Raw genomic sequence first — 26,150 nt, 5'->3', positions numbered from 1 at the left:
TTTATTTTATCTTTTCTTTGCTCTAATTGTGTCCTCTGGATAATGGAAGCTATCATATAGGATAAATTCAATAAGCAAAGACCTGTGGTCCTATAGATTATCTTGAACCATATATTAATTTTTAAGGATATGTGTCAACTGGACTATGAGAAGATAGTGTCTCAGGTGTTGCACTGAAATTGCATTGAAAGCCTAATTTACATCAAATTAGAGGACCTAGTAAAGTGCATTGTTCAAAGAAGCTACTCACAATATTTGTTGATTCATTTTGAGAAGGTTAGAGAAAACTTTTTGCTTTAGCTTAAAAAAAAACCAATTCAAGCAAACATTTATTAAGCTTCCATGATGTAGAATATTGTGCTAGAATAAATAAAATCAAGAAATAATCCAGCTTTCAATGTGATAATACTATATTGGAAAGCCAAATCAGATATATCACAAATAATTTGAGATTTCCTAATCAGAGTAACACAAATCACAGAAACCTTAAAATCCATTTCCATGTCCAACACCCCCCCCCATACAATGTTGACAAGAATGTGGGGAAATGTCACTTTAATGTATTATTTGTAAGATGGCAGACTGGGACAAATATTTCAGAGAATAATACGGCAATATTCAATGAGTCACAAAATTGTTCCTATTTTTGGAATGTCATGATAAGAATTTATTTATTTTCATTTAGAGAAAAACTTAAGGGCAAAAGAAAGGGTTTGTCCACTTTTACACTGTCCCCTTTAAGAGAGAGAACCCAAAGAACTTGCAGAGGGCTCTTTAAGAGACCTAGGAAAAGAGAGAGGCTGTTGGGAGTTCTGGGGGCAGTGAGTCTCTCTGAGTTGTTTTGGAGAGAGTTGGTGGCTGGATCATTCTATGAGAGAAAAGAAGATTTGTTTGTTATTTTGAAAGAGTTTGATTTGAGATTTGAGATTCATACTGCAGTGCTTCCTGAGAGTTTTTCCCTTCTGAGTCACAGAGGGAGCTGAAGAGCAGTTTTTGTAACTGGGGTGGCAGATAGTTGAAGTGGAGCTGAGACCAGAAGAAACTGTTAGAGGCCTTGTCTTCTCTGGCTTAGGAGAGAGAAGCTGATTCAGTTTCTCTAATGAAATTTTATAAATTACTTTAGGGTTCATTATAAATTAAGGTTTACTATCTTGTATAAGATAGTCAGATAGAATTTCTTCTTTAGTCAGAGAGTATAGTTAAGTCAGATCTGCTCTGCAGATAAGAAGAAACTCCATGAAGAGCCATTTGGGGGGGGGGGGCGGTTATTTAGAAATCTTAGTGTTAGATTTAAGAGATTCCTGTCTTATTCCTAAATCCTGCCTCTTGTCCCTGCCTCTCCTCACAGAGATAAATAAATTTAGGTTGGATCAAACTGCATCAGGCCTTCAATGTATCACCTGAAAACAGCTTGGCACTGACAGCTTTAGCTGATTGTAATAACTGGCCATTACCATATTATTACTAATATTATCAATAATAGTTATAACAGCTTACTAATAATAATTTGATTATCAATAAACCAGCTATTATTTTCCTATTACAGGAACAAGTATTTGGATTAAATTCTTGCATTTGATCTACCTATCAAGCATTTTATTAAGTAAATAGTGTAATAATGGGGGTGTCTAGAGAGAGAAGAGAGGGAGGGAATAGAATCTTCCCTCCCTCAAGGAAAGAACAAAGGAGGATTTTCTCTCACACACACTAGGCACCACACTATATAGTGTTACTGAGGATACAAGGTCAAAAACAAATCCTGCCATCAAAGAGCTTATATCAAGGCAGTAAAAAGCATACGCTTATGCAAATAGATACAAAATATCTACAAAGTAAATCCAAGGTAATTTGAGACACTAGCAGCTATGGAGATCAGGAAAGGCTTTAAGTAAGACATACCACTTGTTGGAATTCTAGTTCTAAAATATCATATGACTGGGGAGGAAAAACTTATCTGTGTGAAAATATTCATAGTTGCTCTATTTGTAATATCAGAAACATAGAAGCAAACTATATGTCCAATAATTAGAGAATGGCAGAAAAAAATTACAGTATAGTAACATAATGGAATATTTTAGTAACATAAAATGCAACACATGAAATGCAACACAAGAAAATATACAAAGGCTTATGTGACAATTTGGAGAAAACCATCAGAACAAGAACTATATATGTAAACTATAATTATGTCTACATATGCCTATGTAAATAATATATATTTTTAAGAAAGGAAAAAGGAAAGCTTAAAGTGAGGGAAGAGGAAAACATGGCCAAAAGTAATGGAATTTTAGGCAAGGCTAATCCCAGAACAAAAGCATTTTCTTTACCTATTTATTGTTTTGTAATTCATTTGGCTTGGCTTTGTGAAGGTTTGGTGGTGAAATTTTACCCCCTTTTTCTTTATGTATTCAATTGTTTTATATATAATAATCTAATTTAAATTGATTTTTGGAGGGAGAAAATAATTAGGGGGATTAGGGAAGGCTTCAGAGGAAAGATACAAGGGTTCTTTGAGGAGGATACATCCTCTGGCAATAATTAAGAAAGAGGAATAAATGTTTGGAAGACACTGGAATGGTGAGTTCCACTGTGACCAGAACACAGAGCTTATGAAGGAGAACAGTGTGGAATGAGACTGGCAAAGTAGGCTGATCATGGAGGGTCTTCACAGAATGTTAAACTGTAAAAATGACAAAACCTGAAATAACTGATGTTGTTCTCCTCTTGGGATTCAATGACAACTGAGGCATATATTTCTAATTTGAAAGTATTCATAACCTCACTATGATAGTACCATGACCTGATTACATTGATAGTTATTTCCACCCAAGAATGAAAAGTGAGACATGAAAACAAGTGGCTTCCCAATATGCTCTCATCATGGTGTGAACTGTTACTGATTGGATACCACAGTCCAAGTGACCTGTCATGCTTTCTCTAGTACAATCTATTGTTCCATAAAAATCCTATTGAACTATTTGGATGTTCAGCCTGTTATACCAATACAAGTACTTTTAGGTAGCATGTCTGTGTCTAACTAACACTTAAAAAATAGTAGGAGAGCTATGTCCCTAGAATAGGCTGCCCTACATTCCATGCATTTTAAACTGAGACACACAAGTAAATCTATTGCAGGGATGGCACTTTCCAGTATTAGGGAAGTTGGCTCTGAAAATTATATGGAATAGATAGAACATAGCTTTGATATTGACATGTTATGCTTTCCAATGTATTAAAATTCCCTACACACGAGATCCTAGAATCAATGATGGACTGTTAGATACACAAAATAAAATCTGTATATAGATAGGATGCCTCTTTGCACCCAAAGGGGAGAATTAACCTTTTTTATTTTAATTAGGAATTTTTAAGTTCTGTCAACATATGCACAAAAGGAATTTGAGTGCAGTCTCCATCAGAATACAATTGGAAAAATTAAAATTCTTATGTGAGTCAAACAGGTAATTCCCTACAGTTTTAGGCTTAGACTTATGTCTGTTTTGGAAAAGGTTCATGACTGTCAGTTGGACAAAACAATTATATTAAGCATCTTTTGGGAAAAGAAGAAACATAATTTGGTGTGTGCCTACCCCTAATACTCCTAATGTTGTTATCAACTCCACCTAAATTCTGTGGCATTGACAAATTAGCAAAGGTTAGCTGGATGCAACTCTCTCTCAAAATTTAATAGAGAGCATAGAGGATAGAGCATCCTCATCCTGCTAACCCAACAATTAAAGTCCATGCTGAAACTTGCATCCATGTTATGTAGTGGAAATCTATTATTATTTTGGTTTTTCTTTCTCAAGAGAACTCTGTAAAATTGGATCCACTTCAATTTTTCAGAATTCTATTTTTCTTTAGCAAATGACCTATTGAAGACAGACAGGAAATTGAGGAACTTACTCTTTCCCAAATCTGATATAGTGCCTGCTCTGCTGCACTATTATCCACATTTAATATTATGACCAAGAATGTGGACATCCCCTGACAGAAAGGGCAGATGAGAACAATTAGTTCCAATAGCCATAAAGGTGGCTGAAGCAAACATTTTGGAGTATTCAGAGCTTGGTCAGACATCAAAGACATCAAGTCATCCACCACATCCTGGGCCATAGCCAGTTGTCCTGACTAATGTCTTGTCACCAGACTTTGATGACTTTGAGGGAAAAAAGAGTAGGGCTGATGACTTTGTGCAGCTCTGCATCAATTAAATCCAATTCATGAGCATGTCAAGATATCACCCTAATGACATCATTGATCCTCTTCAAAATGAAGAATGAACAACAACAAACAATAACTTGTGGCCAATACTGACATCTAATGAAATCCAAGTAACTTGGAGAATAAAAAGCAGAAATAAATTTCTTTGAACCTTGTTACAAATAACTGCTAACACATCCAGAATGGGCATCTTACTACCTAGTTCTATTGAGACTTGGAATTTTAATTTCTGCCCTTTTATAAGCTTCGGAGTCCCACACCATCACTAGCAATGATGACAAGTAAAACTCATAAACGTCGAACCATAGCTCTAACTCAGGACCCTCCGTCATATTGACCTCTATAATCACTGCTGGGTCTAAATCAATTATCTACAATCTATTGAATCTGCAGTTGATTGGAATGTAAGCTTCTTGAGCAGTGACTTTAACTTTTGTTTTTTGTATTTCCTGAACTTAGCACAGTGCCTGGCACATAGTTGTCATGAAGGCAGAGTGATTCTGGAGGCAGAATTTTCATATTCTCTATGATACTTACTACCATGAGCAAGTCTTTTAATTTCCCTGGGTCTCAGGTTCCTCATCTGTAAAATTGGACTAGATAGCCTGTACTCCTCTTAGATATAGATCTGAGATCCCATGACTTATAAATATAGGTTGAGCTGAACTGAATATCTCTACCTCTATGATAACACTGCCTACTTTTCATAGCCCTGCGTGTGTCCCACCTCTTCATTTTAGCAGATGAATGAAAGCAAATCACCTTGAAACTTCTGGGAATCTGACTGGTTTTGAGGTAGTAAGATTACTTTTTGAAAGAATAATCTGAGAATAATAAACTAATCTATGATAATTAATGAATTAATAAAAGGAAGGGGAGATAAAGAAATAAATGTGTTCAAATTAGTTTATTAAATGCATCCTACTAGTCAATTTCTGTGCCAATGCTTTTACATACATCATATCATTTGATACTTATAATAACCCTATGAGATAGGTGCTATTATTTATCCATATGAATAAACTGAGGCAGAGGTTAGTGACTTGGCTCAGGGTCACACAACTAGTGCCTAAGGGCAAATTTGAAGTCATAGATATCTGACTCCAAGTCCAACATTTTCCTGTTCCACTTTGGTGCCAAATAATGAGTATTTATTAAATACCTACTATGTACTATGTGTTGGTGATGCAAAAAAACAAAAATTTAGTAGTGCCCATCCTCAAGGAGCTTGCATTCATTTTATCAGGGAATGAATGGGAAGGGGGATTAGGAAATGTGTCATTGTAGGAAATGTCATTTAAACTGAGCTTTCAAAGAAACTAAAGATTCTAGGAGATGGAGGTGAAAAGGGACCACCTTGAAGTCAATAACAGTCAAGGCAAAGCTATTAAGACAGAAAATGGAATGTGATTTATATATAAGAAGTCCAGTTTGTCTGACTCAAAGTGGATGTGAAGAGGACCAAGAGCATCGGGCCCCAAATGACTTATAGCATAGAGCAGTATCCATATGGGAAAGCCAGAATTTTTGAGTTTCTGGCAATATTCCTAGAAGTCACCCAACTATGAAAGTAGAAAATCCTTATGGGATTAATAATTTATCATGTTATGTTTGTATTGTCTGATTAGCTTCATGATATTGGGGGTAGCAGGACACCCAGTTCCAATGCTCTATTTTTTTAAACAGCTACCTTTGGTCTCAGAATCAACACTGCAGAAGAGCAGTAAGGGTTAGGCCAGTGTTGTCAAAGTATTGGCACATATGCAGAGCTGGCACTGGGGGAACTGTTCTGTTCCCCCTCTTTCCAGAGCCTGAGGACATTTTTGCATGCCCCATCCCTCTGTCCAGCTGCCCAAAGTGAGCACTTGCTCCCTCTGTTCTCAGGGGTAATGGGGTGTGGGGGCAATCATGGGCAGCTTGAATTTGTCCTCTGGGCACTCAAACTCAAAATCCTTCAACAACACTGGTAGGCAATGAGGATTAAATGACTTGCCAAGAGTCACACAACTAGGAAGTGTCTGAGGCCAAGGTTGAAACTAGAACCTCTCAAATCCATGTCTGAGTCTTTTTCAACTGAACCCCCACCCACCCCCAAAACTGCCTCCCCACCAGGCTCTATTTTAAACAATGGTTGATGAAAGAACTGTTTACCTCCATGATTTAAGGAGCTGCGATTTCTTTGATGTGGGCATTCCCTTCATTGAGACTAATTACATTCCCATAGCTCTTGGACTTTTTGACAATTTATCACCTGATGACCATGCTACTGGTCTGATGATGTTATTCTGAACACAGTAAAACTTATCCTCAGATGAGGGGCATACAAATTCCTCAAGGTAAAATGAAGATATTGAACTTGATAGACTCTTGAGGAGAGTCCTTTTCAGCTCTGTATCTGGGATTTTAGGAAACCTTCTTAGCTTGGTGGGATTTTCCAGGACATTTATATCACTGGTGTAGTCTACTGATGTGGACAGAGTGATCTCATGCCCCAATGAGACAAGCAAGAGGATTCTAATAGGAAGTAAATGAGAAAAGGTGAAGGGAAATTAAGCTGAAGGAATAATATATAAAGACATATGCTCTTTCTTCCCTAATCGGTAACTTGGGGGTGAGAAGATGAAGAACATTAAATATAACCACAACTATATCACAACAGAAGCAAGGCACTAGTAATTTTCAGTAGTTACCCCCAGTCAAACAGTGAAAAGAGTACATGTGGAATATATGGAATTTACTCAAATACTGTAATTTTACTGGAAATCTCTGTTTCTCTGTCTCTCTGTCTCTGTCTGTCTGTCTGTCTCTCTCTTTCCCCTCCTCCTGAACCTCCTTCCTCTCTTCTCTTTAAATATATTTTTTTTATCTTTCACCCACCTTCAGTCTAAATAATATTGTTAAAATAGCTTCCAAGGTATATATTTTCTGGGATCACCAGAAAAAGCATAGACACAGAAAAATTGCATGACAAAGCCTGCTTCAATGACAAACAAATTATGGGAATCCTTGTCATTCCTCCCTTCTACAAAGTCAGTCTCCCCCTTCCTTTTTACCAGCATTTTCCCCAAGTCCATGATCATTTAGATCACTAGTGTCTTTTGTTTGGAGGCACTGGTTCCCCTGTCACTATGCTTCTACTCTTAAAATATTTCTTTTTGTAGTTCTGAATAGGGTAACTGGAGAACTGCTCGTTAGTCTTCCCAAATAAATTTTCTCATAACCACTACCTATCTGCTTGCTACCACTATCAGCCACCACAAAGTACCCCTGCCAACATCTTCTGAAAACATTTTGAGCATAAAAACTTTGATGCTAATTAATGAATCCGATGATTAATTTAAGCAATGTAAAAGCAGTGTTTTAAGAAGTTGTCTCCTTGATTCTTTTCTCATTTTGCTCTTTTTCTCAGTGTTTCTCAGAAATGCTTTCATGTCATGTCTCCATTTTCTGCCAAAGCTGTTTTTACTGCCTTCTCTCAGGAATACAGCACTTTACTAGAGTCATTATCAGAGTCATAACTAGGAATGTGTGTGCCTGAGGAAAAGGGGGACCTTGGGGAGATACAATGTGGGCCATCTGTGTGAAGAGGACAGAGAAATGGCCAGTGCAGGGAGGAACCAACTTAGGATGCTGGAAAGCCTTGAATCTCACCTTTGAGCTGTAAAAGCATTCAACTGTAGTGCATCAAGGGTGGCTTTCAGGAAAAATAACTAGAAACTAGACTCATTCATGCCTTAGAGAGAACAGCCTAAATGATAAACCTCTACAAGATCAAGTTCCTTTAAACCTAGGATGCACCAAGGAAGGAAGGAAGGAAGGAAGGAAGGAAGGAAGGAAGGAAGGAAGGAAGGAAGGAAGGAACGAACGAACGAACGAACGAACGAAGGAACGAAGGAATGAAGGAACGAAGAATTTTTATTGGTGCCAAATACTTTGGAAAGCACTAGGGATGCAAATATAATCAAAGACAATTGTTCCTGCCTTCAAGGAACTTACATTGTAATGGGAAAAAATCAAATATAAAAGGGTCCTATGGAGGAAGTATTGTCACTGGCAGCTATAGCAGCATGATTTGGAAATTGTGGGGAAGTACTTGGTCTGGGAAAGTTAAGGCAAAAGGTCAACTCTCAGAGTCAAGGGTATTGAGATCAGAGTCAAGGTGCTAGTGGGAGGTAATAAAGGAATATAGATATAGTGCATGGAATGATAGAATAGGAGAATGGCCAGTGGAGTGATGGTCAGAACCAGGAGCTGGAGCAATTGCTGTCAAAACAGGACTGGTAGTCAAAAGGTAGCACAGAGCTAGCAGCACCTAGGAGAATGTGTCCCTCAGTTTACATCCCACATGCTCAGCCCCCTCAGCTTTCCTTCCCCGTACTCTAGACACCTTTGAAACCCTGTCTGGGTTGCTATGGTAACTTCTCTCCTGCTCAGGTGTCTTGGACAGATGCTGATACTGAAGCTTTTGAAGCTATTCTGGAAATCTTCCCCTTTCCTTACCTTAGATGTTGGGAGTTAGGATGGATGGTTTATGCAGCGGAAAACTGTGCCTTGCCTAGGGCTTGCTAGGAGCTCAGGCAAAGAGTACTTTATAATAATAATAGTTTTCATACTTAGCTGATAAGGTGGATGGGGCTAAAACTTTGGACCAGAATCTCTAGGGGACTTACCTGCAATGTATATATGACTCACTATTATAACTTAAGTTTGCTGAGGCATCACCTCCAAAAAGCTTTGCTGTGAGATTTGTGTGTTAAAGGGAATATTTTTAAATAAATGTGCTACCAGAAGAGAAACATGGAGTAGAGTCTTAAGGGTATTCAGAGCAGAAGATGGTAGGAACAAAAAGGAGGGAGCCAAGCCCATGTTAGTCAAGGGGCTTGAGAAACAGAAGGACTGCATTTAATTATAGATTTTTTAATACCAGATGCCAATAGCCAAATTGCCACTGAGAGAAGAAATGACACCTATCTAAATTTCAGCACTAGTACAAACCCCTATTTCCTCTACTGTAGTTTTAGCTCACTTGGTCCCTTTACTTCTATTCCCACTGCAACTACCCTAATACAGACCCTCATTACCACCCACCTGGAGAGATATAATAATCTCTTGACAGGTCTTTCCACTTCCACTCTCCTCTCTCCAAATTATTTTTTACACTACCATCTGTCAGGCTTGTTTTCCATATTCACAGATCAGGCCATGCCACATCCCCTGTCAAAACTCCTAAATTGCTCTCTATTGTCTACTGAGAAATAGGCAGTTATCCAAAGCTCTCCAAAACCTGATGCCACCCTTCTGCCCCAGCCTTATCACAAACTACAGTAGCCTAAAACCCTCCTCAATTTTCTTTAAAGTATGTAACTTCTCTCACTTCTCTCATGGATTTTGTCTGCATTACTTGGTCTAGTCCAACTGCTCTTGCCTTCATCTCTTTCAATGCCTTTTCCATTTCCTCATATGGCACATCAGGGACTGAACTTTGAGATCCAAAATGTGTTGATTCTACTGTCATGGATGATGAAGAAAAATTTGTATAGAAATGCTGACAGAAGTGCTTTATTTCGCCTCTGTTTGCTTTTCCATCCACTTTCATCTATAATTGCTCTGAGGATGAACTGGCTTAGTTGGGTCTCATGCCAAGCCTTCTGCAGATTTGTTTTCTCTCCTACTGTTCTTTGCTATTTTGTGATATACTATGGCTCAAATCTTCCACCATCCTCCTCCATGCCATTTGCAACAGAGTTTTTATATTCTAAATCAGTTTTGCCCTTGGTTTACATGTTTCTCTGTTTGACAAAGAAGCAAGACTTCCTTAGTTAATATGCTTTCTAATTTACTTTGGACTCCTCATTGTGCCAATTACTATATATCAAGAAGAGAAAATGCTAGATGATTGGAAAATGCATAGATAGAACTATTACAAAAACAAGGTAATCAAGATTACATCAATCACTATTTGCTCATTCCTATAAAACCTTTAAGAGAATTATGTAAGTTACTTGTTAAGAGTATGCTTGCTTTAAAATATGAGATGAGAACAGGCAGGCTTTGGGGACAATTTTTCTACAGAAAAGTGCATCTTTATAGGCACCTGAAATGAGTAGAAAATATAAAGTCCCACAATGCTTATTGTTAATTTTTATTTAAGAAATTGTTATTTTTAAAAGGAATTTTACTATTTAGAGCTCTCTTTCAACAAGGTATCTCCCAAACAGATGTTAAAATCATATAAGACTGCTTGAAACATATAGAAAGTATTTCTGTAAAGATAAGTAGAAATTGACTAAGATAATTTCATTTAAAGATTCTCTGATTTTTGAGTAAGAGACATACATCCCAAAGAATGCCTCACCACAGAAGATGTCCTTCAAAGTCCAAATGGAAAAAAAATTCATATAGTGAGGTTCACCAATTGTTCCTATTCAGGGATGACATTACATTTATTGCATCAAGCTCCAGAACAATTTATAGAGTCTTTGATTATATCCATAACCACCCAAAACCATTTACACAGGAATCTACCAAATGGACCAAAAATGTTTATTGCCCTAACCATTAATGCAGTTATTATACCTACTTTGGACATGTAGGCAGTCTTTGAAGAAAAAAAAATATAGAAAGAAAGAAAGAAAGAAAGAAAGAAAGAAAGAAAGAAAGAAAGAAAGAAAGAAAGAAAGAAAGAAAGAAAGAAAGAAAGAAAGAAAGAAAGAAAGAAAGAAAGAAAGAAAGAAAGAAAGAAAGGAAGGAAGGAAGGAAGGAAGGAAGGAAGGAAGGAAGAAGGAAGAGAGTGAGTGAGAGAGAAAGAAAGAAAGACCACTGATCAGAAGTAGGCTGGAGTCAGCTCAAATTGGGTTGAAAGAGTCAACTGTTAAATTTTCACTGTGAGCTTTAACACCTCAGAAATCAACAAACCTGCAAATCAGGTCTTAATTTATTATTTTGCTAATTATCCATTTAAAAGGTTCTGTTGAAGAAAATGGTAATAATATAGACGCCATTTTACAGTATGTCTTTACTTGTTGACAAGTGGGGGAGGGAACCAGTTAATTAACATTTACCAACACAACTCTGGCCCTCATTTTAGCCACTAAAGATGCCAAAATATTCCTCCTATTGTACCAATTGACTGCCTCATCATGGGCAAGTGGATTACCCAGCAGTTCTAACTCTTCACTGAAGAGAAAAGGAACATATAGTAGAAAGGATGGACACCTCCTAAGTGGAATAAACTATAGTCTGTCCATTGAATCCGCTCCCTGGTGGTAGATAATCTCTAGGTGTCCATTGGTGTATTAGTGCCTCTGTGTTGTGACTGCTCTCTACCCAACAGTTTTCAAAGACCAAGAATGAGCAGCCTTGAGAAGTAGAGCCCTCAGGACAGATGAAGCTATGAACATATTTTCTTCATTTAAAGTTTAAATGTATGTAGCAGGCCTCAACAAACGTAACATTTTCCTGAAGGCAAAAAAAGGGTCCCTGCATCTATCAATCCATTCATATATCAATCCAAGCATATATCAATCCATTCAGAATATATGTGATAATTATATCTGTGTACACAAATCTATTTCAAGTGCAGAAGAATAGTAATTCCCCATCCTTCAAAAGGATCAGGTCTGGACATACAATTAATAGATCCTTAGAGAAAGAATCTTCCTAAAGAAATGGACTCCCACCCACATAATAACTGGACATGGTTGACCGGATTCGATGCCAAATCAAGTCAGAAATCACAGAGCAAACAAATGTAAAAGGTAGGTAAGTGGTAGGAAAGGGTATTTGTTGACAGAAGCCAACTCAAGAATGTGAGCACTATCATATATCCCTCAGGGGATTATCACATACTGGTGACCCAGGCAAGATCTCTTCCTAGAATAGCACCTAGGGTACCCTCCCCTACTTCAAATGTGATGCCTCCAGCTTCATGGTATTCACTGAAAATGAATCCACAAAAGCACCTACAAATGGACACAATGCTTAAGGTCCCACAGTTGTATTTATTTTTATTAGTCAATCAATCAGAAAATACAAGTAGTTCAAAGCAGAAAGATTTGCTATAATAATATAATAACAAAAAAAAGCAATAAAAAATTTCCCACCAATAAACTGGGAACACATTATCCTACAAATACTCACATCAATAGGAAAAGTGGAACATGTATAGAGAGGGACAATGCAGGGGAAGTGTATTTCTGGGATAAACTTGCGAAGGAACAACTCCTATATCTGAAACTTCAAGGTCAACATTATCATTGGGTTTTGTAATCACAGTGCTCCATCTGATCATAGTCCCAACTAGACAGTCTATAGTCTCTTCCTGGTCATTAGTCTATTGAAACTGAGGGTAGATAGTGTTCCATTAGTTCCATTTTCACATTTCCCCTGGTATCGTGGAAACAATTTTTCTAAGTTGAGATCATCTCTTTCAAATTCCTGTTGGTCACTTTAGTTACTACCTGTTAGGATGTAAAGACTAGAAAGCCTCTCCTCATACTAATGCTTCTTTTGTCATTGGAAATAGTACAAGAAAACACATTCAGCCTTTGACCAAAAACCAAAGCAGGGTGCCAAGCTAAAATTCCAAGTGCTCTCTTGAACACTGTACCTAGACTTGTATCATATTTCTTTTGCCCAAATAATTATTTTATTTGGAGTAGAAGTTCCCAAGAACCCCTGCAATTTGACATTTTTATGAAATTGAACAAGAACAAAAACCAAATAAAAGAGATAACAGCCAAAAGAAATGTACTGATCTCTTCACTTAGACCCACTATATACTTCACTAAAACACAGAATATACCCTCCCTCAATTAGACATTATACAAGATATTATGTCATGATAATCACCACCAACTATATATAAGTACTTCAACAAGCCCTGTGACCTCAACCAGGCTGTTAACAGAATGCTGACCATTGACATTCTCTAGGAGAGATCTATAGCCAGAGACCTAGCTAGAGGAGTCTCTCAGAGACTGACTGTTCCTTAAGAATAGATGTTATGCTTACTTGAATAGAAAAAAGCTGGAAATTAGTAGGAAAATATGTGCCTACTACTAGGATATTAATATATTAAGTGTCTCCTATATGCTAGGCACTATACTAAATGCTACAAAGAGGGAAAGTGAAAGTTCCTGTCCTCGAGGAGTTAATATTCCAATAGTGGAGACAACATGCATATAAATATTCCAAGTTTCTGTGGAGAGGGGGGAATTTAAATAATGCTGAGGAAGCTAGGTAGCATAGTGAAGACAGAATGCCAGGTTTGGAGTGAGTAAAACACATATCACAGAGTTAAAATCTGGCCTCACAAACTTGCTAGCTTTGGGACCCTGGGCAAATCACTTAATCTGTTTGTCTGAGTTTCCTCATCTGTAAAATAAACTGGAGAAGGAAATCAAAAACCATTGCCGTATCTTTGCCAAGAAAACCCCAAAGAGGTCATAAAGAGTTGGACACACATATATATATATATCACTACTTTTTGAAAGATGAAGAGAGGAGAGTAAATGAAGAATGATTTTACATAGGAGTTTTAGCTAATTTTCTAAGGAAAAGGGGGATTCAGAGAGGCAGAGATGAGAAAGGAGTAATCTTGGTATAAAGGGTTAGGAGAGGGAACATCGTATATGAGAAGATGCAAGTAAGCCAGTGTTACTTGAACCAAGGAGAATATGGAAAGAAGTAATGGAGCATGAAGTGGTAAATTTGTGAAGAACTTTAAATTACAGGCAGAGGAGTGAGTATTTGATCCTGAAGTTTACAGAGCTTTAAACGTTTATTAAATAGGGGTATGACAGAGTCATACTTGTGCTTTAGGTGCCACTTTAGTGACCATATGGAAGATGGTTCAAAGTGACAGAAAAGACTAAATAGGAGCCAATTCAATATTACAGGTGGGAGATGATTAGTGCCTGAACTAGGGTGGTAGCTATGTAAGTAGAGAAACACAGAAGGATGTCAGAGATATTATGTAGATGGAAAGGATACTTTTTGGCAATTCAATCTATAAAATGAGGTGAATGAGAGTAAGGAGTCCAGGGTGATACTAAGATTTCAAGCCTGAGTGAGTAGAAAGTAGTATCTTCAATAATAATATGTAAGCTTGGAAGAGGCAAGAGTTTTGCAGAAAAAATAATGATTTGGACAAGCTGAGTTTAAGATATTAATGGGACATCCAGTTTCAGGTATCCAAAAGGCAGTTGGTGTTATATAACTATATTTCAGAAGGTTGGAGTGGGATATGTGGATCTAGGAGTTATATGCATAGAGATGATAATTAAACCTATGGGAGCTGATGAGATCACCAAATTGGATAGTATAAACAAAAAAGAGATGGAGCTTTGGTAAACACCCATCATTAGTAGACATAACCTGATGGAAAATCCAGCAGAAGACACTGAGAGAATGGTCCAATAAGTAAGGGCAAAAGCAGAGTCTTAAAAAGCTAAGGGAAGAGAGACTATCCAGGAGAGGTTGGTCAATAATATTAGATTCTGCAAAGAGTTAAAAAAAAAGTACTGAGTATTGTAAGATCCTACTAGACATGGCAATAAAGAGATCATTGGTAACTTTGGGCATAAGAGTTTCAGGTAAGTGATAAAGTCAGAAACCAGATTTCAGAGCAATGGGGAAGTAAGACAAAATATAAATAACTTTTTTAAGGAATCTGGAGGATAGATATGAATGGCAGTTGGTGGAGATGGTAGAATGAAGATTTTAATTGTTTTGTTTATTTAAGGATGGGGTAGGTACAGATATATTTGTAGAGAAGAAACAAGTAGATCAGAAGAGATCAGAGATTAGAGGTGATAATATCAGGAACAATCTTCTAGAGAAGACAGGAGGCAATGACATCAAAGGTTCAAGTTGGCTATGGTGAGAAGAGCCTTCTTTTCAGTAGTGACTGAAATGAAGGGGGAAAAAATAATGAGGCATACATATAACAAAGATTTAATGAGAAGGAAGAACAATGAAATAGAAGTGAAGTGAAGAATGACATCAAGCTCCATTTTTCTCAGGAAATACAAGTTAAATTCCTTGATTAAGGATGGGGGGAGTGGGATGGCTTGGGAAACTTAGAAAGACAAGACAAAATTTGGGAAACCCATTGTGGTAAATGGAAAAGAAAATCAATTAGAGAGGAGTAAACAGATTTCCTTAATGCAGGGAAACTCAAGTTGAAATTAGATAACATAAACTGGAGTGAACCTCATTAGCATAGTTATATGATTTCTTTCAGATACATTCAGTAGCTCTGGTGGGTAGGAATAGGGAAGAAAGATGGTGGAAGTAATCCAAGGTTGGGATTTGGCAGGGAAGGAGCCATGATAGGACTAGGGTATAAAGTATTCAAGGGTGGAAGATAGTGTAGAGTTGAACTGATTCACTAAAGGATTGAGATTGGCTAAACTGAGAGTATAGCTGGGCAGGAGGAAAGAGAAAATGGATAGCTTTGGAGCATACTGTACCTTATCTTTACTGATCTGGTTAACATTTAATGACTGGAAAATTAATAGGATATAGTAAGCACATGGGGTAATTGATTCATTGGGTGCCCCAATTTGTGATATTGACATGGCAAAATGTGTTATTTTGTGCCACAAACAGCTAATTTAGATGGCATCAGACAATACAGTCATATCCTTCACAATAGAACAACTCTGTTGATGTAAAGGACAGAGGACTGATTAGGGCTAAGGGTCAATCACTTCCTGTGGAAAAGAGGGGACAGTTCCAAATTAGAATCCAAAAAAAAAAAAGTGAATATAAGTGAAAGGCAAGAACAAATCAATCAACTAATCAAAAATATCTATTAATTGCCTACTATGTGCCAGATACTGTGCTAAGTATCTGGAATCAGACTCTTTTAGGAGCTTAATTCATGCACTTAAGACAAAATGTAGAAAAGGTAAACTGGGGTTAAGATGGCGGCTTAGAGAAAGCTGAAGTTCAGATCTCCGGAAAACCCTTCCCGACCGATCTCAAACTAGAAGCTCCTAAGGCGCCGAAATTCAAAACGATCAACAGCACAGACCCTGGGAACCCTCCTCCTGGACCTGGACCCGGCTCAAAAGGTACGGCTCCCCTTAAAAGCCAGAACCCGAGATCCCTCGGACCTCAGGGGTAGGAGCGCAGAGTCCAAGGCTCCCGGAAGCGGCAGCCGCGCCGGGCTCAGAGAGCAGGGTCTGAGGAACAACAACCCTCAGGGTCTTCTACCCAAGTCCCAGTCCGGGTGAAAGTTACTGCCTGGGGCTTCCGCTGCAGAGAGCCGGTCGGTCAAAGAGCCGGTAGGTCCGGGTGAAAGTTACTGCCTGGGGCCTCCGCTGCAAAGAACCGGTCGGTCCGGGTGAAAGTTACTGCCTGGGGCCTCCGCTGCAGAGAGCTGGTCAAAACAACAGCAACCCTCAGGGCGGGCAAGACAGCCTCACGGGCTGGATCCTGCTATCCAAGTCTCAGTGAAAGTCTGTGCTCTTGGAGCTTGGGGAAGCGGCAGCCCATCCCCCCGCAGGCCGACGAAACAGCCTCACGGCCAGGGATTCTGAAGGCAACTTCCGGAAATCGAGCCAGGGGGAGAGTGTGGCCTCGTGGTCCGACCCTTCCATTCCAGTTCCAGTGAGGCATATTCAGTTTAACCCAGGGAACCAACATCTGCCCAGGACTAAAGCCTCTGATCACTAGACAAAGACAAGAAAAGCCAATCCTCCACGTTCAGAGATGACAAATTCCACAGAAGCACAGAAGCCCCAAAATACCAAGAAAAATAAGAAGAAAGGGGCGACTCTGGACACATTCTATGGAGCCAAAATACAAAATACAGAGCAGATAGAAGAAGATATACAAGAAAATTCTCCAAAATCTTCCAAAGGAAATAGAAACTCTCCACAAACCCATGAAGAATTTGAATCAGAAAGGACCAAAAAGATGGAAGCCCTCTGGGAGGAAAAGTGGGAAATGATGCAAAAGAAATTCACGCATCTACAAAACCAGTTTGACCAAACTGTAAAAGAAAACCAGGCTTTAAAGCAAGAACTAATAAAGCAAAGCCAAAACACCAAGAAATTAGAAGAGAACATAAAATATCTCACCGACAAGGTGATAGATCTGGAAAACAGGGGGAGAAGAGAAAATTTAAGAATAATTGGACTCCCAGAAAAGCCAGAAATAAACACCAGACTGGACATGGTGATACAAGATATAATCAAAGAAAATTGCCCAGAGATTCTAGAACAAGGGGGCAATACATCCACTGACAGAGCTCACAGAACACCTTCTACACTAAACCCCCAAAAGACAACTCCCAGGAATGTAATTGCCAAATTCCAAAGCTATCAAACAAAAGAAAAAATCCTACAGGAAGCCAGAAAAAGACAATTTAGATATAAAGGAATGCCAATCAGGGTCACACAAGACCTTGCAAGTTCTACGCTGAATGATCGTAAGGCATGGAACATGATCTTCAGAAAGGCAAGAGAGCTGGGTCTCCAACCAAGAATCAGCTACCCAGCAAAACTGACTATATACTTCCAAGGGAAAGTATGGGCATTCAACAAAATAGAAGACTTCCAACTTTTTGCAAAGAAAAGACCAGAGCTCTGTGGAAAGTTTGATACCGAAAATCAAAGAGCAAGGAATACCTGAAAAGGTAAATATTAAGGAAAGGGGAAAAATGTTATCTTCTTTTACTCAAACTCTCTCCTATAAGGACTACATTTATATCAACCTATGTATACTAATATGTGGGGAAAATGTAATGTATAAATAGGGGGTAAAGAAAGACCAAATAGAATAATGGTTCTCACACAAAGATTCACAGGGGAAGGGGAGGGGAAGAAAACTCCTATAAGAAGGAGAGGAAGAGGGGGTGGGGTTTACTTAAACCTCAATCTCAGGGAAATCAACTCTGAGAGGGAAAAACACCCAGATCCATTGGGATCTTGAATTCTATCTTACCCAACAAGGGTAAGGAGAAGGGAAAACCAAGGGGGGGAGGGGGAGAGGGAGAACAAAAAGGGAGGGAAAGAGAGGGGGGAGGGGGAGGGAACAAAAAGGGAGGGACTAAAAAGGGAAACATCAAGGGAGGGGACAAGGGGGACTGATTCAAAGTAAATCACTGGACTAAAAGGTAGAGCCGAAGAAGAAAAGGTTAGAATTAGGGAAGGCAATCAAAATGCCAGGGAGTCCACAAATGACAATCATAACTTTGAACGTGAATGGGATGAACTCACCCATAAAACGTAGACGAATAGCTGAATGGATTAGAATCCAAAACCCTACCATATGTTGTCTTCAAGAAACACACATGAGGCGGGTTGACACCCACAAGGTCAGAATTAAAGGATGGAGTAAGACCTTCTGGGCCTCAACTGATAGAAAGAAGGCAGGAGTGGTAATCATGATATCTGATAAAGCCAATGCAAAAATAGACCTGATCAAAAGGGATAGGGAAGGTAATTATATTTTGTTAAAAGGGACTCTAGACAATGAAGAAATATCATTAATCAACATGTATGCACCAAATAATATAGCACCCAAATTTCTAATGGAGAAACTAGGAGAATTGAAGGAAGAAATAGACAATAAAACCATACTAGTGGGAGACTTAAACCAACCATTATCAAATTTAGATAAATCAAATCAAAAAATAAATAAGAAAGAGGTAAAAGAAGTGAATGAAATCTTAGAAAAATTAGAATTAATAGACATATGGAGAAAAATAAATAGGGATAAAAAGGAATACACCTTCTTCTCAGCACCACATGGCACATTCACAAAAATTGACCATACATTAGGTCACAGAAACATAGCACACAAATGCAAAAAAGCAGAAATAATGAATGCAGCCTTCTCAGATCACAAGGCAATAAAAATAATGATTAGTAATGGTACATGGAAAACCAAATCTAAAACCAATTGGAAATTAAACAATATGATACTCCAAAACCGTTTAGCTAAAGAAGAAATCATAGAAACAATTAATAATTTCATCAAGGAAAATGACAATGGCGAAACATCCTTTCAAACCTTTTGGGATGCAGCCAAAGCGGTAATCAGAGGCAAATTCATATCCCTGAAAGCTCATATTAACAAACAAGGGAGAGCAGAGATCAATCAATTGGAAATGCAATTGAAAAAACTCGAAAGCGATCAAATTAAAAACCCCCAGCAGAAAACCAAATTAGAAATCCTAAAAATTAAGGGAGAAATTAATAAAATCGAAAGTGATAGAACTATTGATTTAATAAATAAGACAAGAAGCTGGTACTTTGAAAAAACAAACAAAATAGACAAAGTACTGGTCAATCTAATTAAAAAAAGGAAGGAAGAAAAGCAAATTCACAGCATTAAAGATGAAAAGGGGGACAGCACCTCCAATGAGGAGGAAATTAAGGCAATCATTAGAAATTACTTTGCCCAATTATATGGCAATAAATACACCAATTTAGGAGAAATGGATGAATATATACAAAAATACAAACTGCCTAGACTAACAGAAGAGGAAATAGAATTCTTAAATAATCCCATATCAGAAATTGAAATCCATCAAGCCATCAAAGAACTTCCTAAGAAAAAATCCCCAGGGCCTGATGGATTCACCTGTGAATTCTATCAAACATTCAGAGAACAGTTAACCCCAATACTATACAAACTATTTGACATAATAAGCAAAGAGGGAGTTCTACCAAACTCCTTTTACGACACAAACATGGTACTGATTCCAAAACCAGGCAGGTCAAAAACAGAGAAAGAAAACTATAGACCAATCTCCCTAATGAATATAGATGCAAAAATTTTAAATAGGATACTAGCAAAAAGACTCCAGCAAGTGATCAGAAGGATCATTCACCATGATCAAGTAGGATTCATACCAGGGATGCAGGGCTGGTTCAACATTAGGAAAACCATCCACATAATTGACCACATCAACAAGCAAACTAGCAAGAACCACATGATTATCTCAATAGATGCAGAAAAAGCCTTTGATAAAATACAACACCCATTCCTATTAAAAACACTAGAAAGCATAGGAATAGAAGGGTCATTCCTAAAAATAATAAACAGTATATATCTAAAACCAACAGCTAATATCATCTGCAATGGGGATAAACTAGATGCATTCCCAATAAGATCAGGAGTGAAACAAGGATGCCCATTATCACCTCTACTATTTGACATTGTACTAGAAACACTAGCAGTAGCAATTAGAGAAGATAAAGAAATTGAAGGCATCAGAATAGGCAAGGAGGAGACCAAGTTATCACTCTTTGCGGATGACATGATGGTCTACTTAAAGAATCCTAGAGATTCAACCAAAAAGCTAATTGAAATAATCAACAACTTTAGCAAAGTTGCAGGATACAAAATAAACCCACATAAATCATCAGCTTTTCTATATATCTCCAACACAGCTCAGCAGCAAGAACTAGAAAGAGAAATCCCATTCAAAATCACCTTAGACAAAATAAAATACCTAGGAATCTATCTCCCAAGACAAACACAGGAACTATATGAACACAACTACAAAACACTCGCCACACAACTAAAACTAGACTTGAACAATTGGAAAAACATTAACTGCTCATGGATAGGACGAGCCAATATAATAAAAATGACCATCCTACCCAAACTTATTTATCTATTTAGTGCCATACCCATTGAACTACCAAAATACTTCTTCACTGATTTAGAAAAAACCATAACAAAGTTCATTTGGAAGAACAAAAGATCAAGGATATCCAGGGAAATAATGAAAAAAAACACATATGATGGGGGCCTTGCAGTCCCAGACCTCAAACTATATTACAAAGCAGCAGTCATCAAAACAATTTGGTACTGGCTAAGAAACAGAAAGGAAGATCAGTGGAATAGACTGGGGGAAAACGACCTCAGCAAGACAGTATACGATAAACCCAAAGATCCCAGCTTTTGGGACAAAAATCCACTATTCGATAAAAACTGCTGGGAAAATTGGAAGACAGTGTGGGAGAGACTAGGAATAGATCAACACCTCACACCCTACACCAAGATAAATTCAAAATGGGTGAGTGACTTAAACATAAAGAAGGAAACCATAAGTAAATTGGGTAAACACAGAATAGTATACATGTCAGACCTTTGGGAGGGGAAAGGCTTTAAAACCAAGCAAGATATAGAAAGAATCACAAAATGTAAAATAAATAATTTTGACTACATCAAACTAAAAAGCTTTTGTACAAACAAAACCAATATAACTAAAATCAGAAGGGAAACAACAAATTGGGAAAAAATCTTCATAGAAACCTCTGACAAAGGTTTAATTACTCATATTTATAATGAGCTAAATCAATTGTACAAAAAATCAAGCCATTCTCCAATTGATAAATGGGCAAGGGAAATGGATAGGCAGTTCTCAGATAAAGAAATCAAAACTATTAACAAGCACATGAAGAAGTGTTCCACATCTCTTATAATCAGAGAGATGCAAATCAAAACAACTCTGAGGTATCACCTCACACCTAGCAGATTGGCTAACATAACAGCAGAGGAAAGTAATGAATGCTGGAGGGGATGTGGCAAAGTAGGGACATTAATTCATTGCTGGTGGAGTTGTGAACTGATCCAACCATTCTGGAGGGCAATTTGGAACTATGCCCAAAGGGCGACAAAAGAATATCTACCCTTTGACCCAGCCATAGCACTGCTGGGTCTGTATCCCAAAGAGATAATGGACACAAAGACTTGTACAAAAATATTCATAGCTGCGCTCTTTGTGGTGGCCCAAAACTGGAAAACGAGGGGATGCCCATCAATTGGGGAATGGCTGAACAAACTGTGGTATATGTTGGTGATGGAATACTATTGTGCTCAAAGGAATAATAAAGTGGAGAAGTTCCATGGAGACTGGAACAACCTCCAGGAAGTGATGCAGAGCGAGAGGAGCAGAACCAGGAGAACATTGTACACAGAGACTAATACACTGTGGTATAATCGAACGTAATGGACTTCTCCATTAGGGGCGGTGTAATGTCCCTGAACAACTTTCAGGGATCCAGGAGAAAAAAAAAAACACCATTCATAAGCAAAGGATAAACTATGGGAGTGGAAACACCGAGAAAAAGCAACTGCCTGAATACAGAGGTTGAGGGGACATGACAGAGGATAGACTTTAAATGAACACTCTAATGCAAATACTATCAACAAAGCAATGGGTTCAAATCAAGAAAACATCTAATGCCCAGTGGACTTACGCGTCGGCTATGGGGGGTGGGGGGGAGGAAAAGAAAATGATCTATGTCTTTAACGAATAATGCTTGGAAATGATCAAATAAAATATATTTAAAAAAAAAAAAAAAAAAAAAAAAAGAAAAGGTAAACTGGAACAGGGATTTCAAGCTAGGAAGTTCTGTATCATTTCAGGGAGTACAGTAAGACCAGGAATGTCAGTGATCTAACTCTTAAAACCCTTTATGGACCATTGTGCCCACGTCTGTTGACTCAGCTACACCTTTGAACCAATGGTCTCTGAAGGGGCTACAATTAGGGAAACTGCAAAGGAAAGTCATAGACATTGTCAAGATAGTTTCTTGCATGCAAAATTTCAACCCAATTCAACATTGCTTTACAGCAACAGTCCAGCCTTGTTCTCTTTGAAGTATTAGCAACTTAGGAAGCAGAAATAACATGGGGAAACAGGGCTTTGTTCCATAATAATGGTAAGAATGGAGGAAGGCATTCTTCCTCCCAGACGGCCATGGCTTTTTCCTTATAGTGACCACCCTCCCACCCAAACCTGTATTCAAAGTCCCCCATACAGACTTTCTGAGGCACAGAGTATAAATGCCTTCAATCATTTTGTACTGTCAGGGTCCCATTACCTTGGAGCAAAGTACTATACAGAATAGATTTTCTCTTAATATTTTAAATCAAAATGAAGGAAGATCAATTTTCTCCTTAATTTTGTGACTCAAGATTTATTTAGAGAACCTCACAACACTTCCAGAGAATGGTGAGGACCCCCTACCTTCCCTCCATCAAGATAGGAGACCTAATTCTATAGAGGGATTCCATAGAAACATTGGCAAGAATTCAAGGGTGACTCTGTGAAAACTGTGACATTTTTCCTCTTTATCTCTAGCTATCCACATTGTGGCACATGTGATCAATATGGAACGCTATCACGCTAGCCAATCCAGAGAGGCCGGAGAGCTGCCAAACAAGCTTTCTTACCTTGGCAACAACCCAAATGAAAGCTACTTGAACCCAATCAGGAAATATGACACAGTGAGTTCCCCTCAGTGCTTGTCCATTTTTCTCATCTGAGAAATCTTCCTCTTTTGATCTCTCTGTCAGGAAAACTATATTTCAAAACCTTTTAATAAAAGAGAGCGAGGCAGAGGGTCTGCCAAATGCTAACATCAATTTCAGCTAAAAATGTGAATTTTTTTTTACTATAAACTGCTGAGAGGGTACACAGCAAGGGGGGGGGGGTGAAGCAAGGAATGGCACTTAATTAGTTTATTGGGGGAAGAGTAGATTAGGCCTAGTATAAACTGCAATAAACCTGTTAAAATGTAATATTTTATATTTTAAAACCTTGCATAAAAGAATTTTTTTCACTTTGTGTCAGACTCATAACTATGAAGTATCATCCAAATTCAGGGAATATAAATTAGGTGTCTTCATTTTCAATTTGCAAATTGTTTTCTTAACCCATTCTGATAGACCACAAATTTGTCACACATTTGATTTGCTGGTAGTGTAGATCTGATATTAGGGAAATGAGCTAATTTTATGCCCAGTGTTGCTATTTGAGGTAACTATACCTTCACAGGGAGGCTGATTATTGAGAAAAGAGGACAATAAAAATGTAGCCAACCAAATTGTCAATAATCTCCACACTCATTGTGCAAACTACCTGGGAACTCAGTATTTTAATGAAAGAACCCTGCATGTGGAATCTGAAGACCTGAGTTAAAAAAATTCCTGATTCTACTACTAAGTAATTACTTTTAACAAGTCAGGGATAATTCTCCTAGTGTTCCCTAGCTCCCCCCAAAATTCTGTGTTTGGATCTTGGATCCAATACCAACTAGCTTTGTAACCCTAGGAAGATGAGATAATGTCTCTTAGCTTTGATTCACTTATCTATAAAAATGAGAATAATAGTGATGATGATGATGATGATGATGATGATGAATACTTTTTCTAAGATCCTTGAGGATGCTTGAAAATAATATTTTCTCTTAAATATTTAAACATTCTACTTTTTCTTGCTTACTTGCTCTATTATGCTAATTTTGAAGAAAGTGTTCATTCAAAAAGGTAAATTTCAGCCTATTCCCCACCCAAAAAAAAAAGGTCTTTATAAACTGGTATCAGCTTATCAGACCTAAAACCTTCCTCTAGAGCAGTGGTAGACAAACTATGGCTCTTGGGTCAAATGGAGCACTGGCCTGTTGTTGTGAAGCCTAAGAGTCAAGTGGTTTTAACATTTTTTTATTAAAAAATATTTTATTTTCCCAATTACATGCAATAATTTTCAACATACATTTTCTGAAACTATGAGATCCAAATTTTCTCCCTCTATCCTTTCTCCCTCCCCTCTTGGAGATGGTAAGCGATTTTATCTGTGTTGTATATGTACTATCATGCCTGTTTTTAACATTTTAAATGAAGTTTTATGGTTTTTAAAAATGTAAAAGCCGGTCTTAGCTCTAACAGCCTACAAGCTGATTTAACCTGACAGCCATAGTTGGCCTCCCCTGTTGTTGAAGGAGAAGAGAAATGCTTCCCTGATTCCCTAAGCTAAAAATGGCCCCTCTGTCAGCCAATCTGTCTGTAAACTAGCATATATTTATTACGGTTTTTACTATGTGCCAAGCCCTATCCTAAGTCCTGGGGATATAAAGAGAGGGAAGAAGAAATAGCTAAAACTCGAATTTCTCATGCCACTCTATTTGAATTCTCCTTTGCATTTATAATATTTTATATCATATTATAGTCATGTATTTTATGTATATATTACATATAATATACATATCATTATGTATATTAGGTATATGATTCAGCCCCCTACTACACTATAAATTCTTTGTCTGCAGGAGTGTGCAGTTTTATCTTTGTATTCCTAATATCTTGCATACAAATAGACGACTGACATCACCTGTTTACTTTTTCTTCATTCCCTTCTTTTCTTCCTTTCTTCCTTCCTCCCTCCCTCTCTCCTTCTTGCCTTCCTTTCCTTCTTCATTCTTTTTTTTCTTCCATAAAATATCTTGGGCTCTTACTTTCCAGTCTTAACTAGGAAAAGTAGCTCTAAAAAATGTACTGAATAAGATTTATCTCTTTCAGAACATAATTACTGAATTCCTAACCACAATAGCTGGTGTAACTGGACTGGTGATCTCTGTGGTTTTAATTTTGATCATAACCTCGTCAGCTGAGATCATTAGAGAGGCCTCTTATGAATTATTCTGGTATATACACCATATGTTTGTCATCTTCTTCATTTTTTTAGTTATCCATGGAACAGGGTGAGTACAAATTCTATGCATTGAGTGTAACATTATAACTATAACATTGTGTACTCCAAATGCTTTTTTATAATTTTTAATAATGATTTTTTTACATTTTGCAATCCGTGTTTTCTTTCTTCTTTCTATTCCTTCTTTCCTCATTCCCAAGATGGCAGGTGATATGGTGTACACATTTCTGGGTTCATCATGTTGTGAAAGCACAAACACCTTTGGTAGTCCTTCTGATAGATTCATGAAATACAGATTGATTTCTCTGGCACTCAGTTTCACAATCTGTAAACAAAAATGGTCTTGAAAGTCTCTATACTTCACCTTTGTTTCAGTGACCTAGTCCTGATGTCTTACTACCAAGAGAAAATGTTTCTTTAGCAGCCTATTTGAGACAGATATTTCATAACAAAGACCAAA

At 37.7% G+C, this 26,150-nt stretch overlaps 1 protein-coding gene across 1 annotated transcript in view; it reads left to right on the top strand.

The window, feature by feature from the left end:
* Positions 1–26,150, top strand: part of NOX3 (NADPH oxidase 3) — a 104,868-nt gene that overhangs the window by 14,556 nt on the left and 64,162 nt on the right. Inside the window, exons 3-4 of the mRNA XM_007484802.2 lie at positions 23,342–23,487; positions 25,558–25,739. Of these exons, the coding sequence (XP_007484864.2) occupies positions 23,342–23,487; positions 25,558–25,739 (328 nt within the window). The remainder of the gene's footprint in view (positions 1–23,341; positions 23,488–25,557; positions 25,740–26,150) is intronic.

Source organism: Monodelphis domestica, chromosome 2 (genome assembly GCF_027887165.1).
Source record: "Monodelphis domestica isolate mMonDom1 chromosome 2, mMonDom1.pri, whole genome shotgun sequence".
NCBI lineage: Eukaryota > Metazoa > Chordata > Mammalia > Didelphimorphia > Didelphidae > Monodelphis > Monodelphis domestica.
Note: the sequence above shows the minus strand (reverse complement) of the source record. Positions and strands in the feature narration are given on the sequence as shown.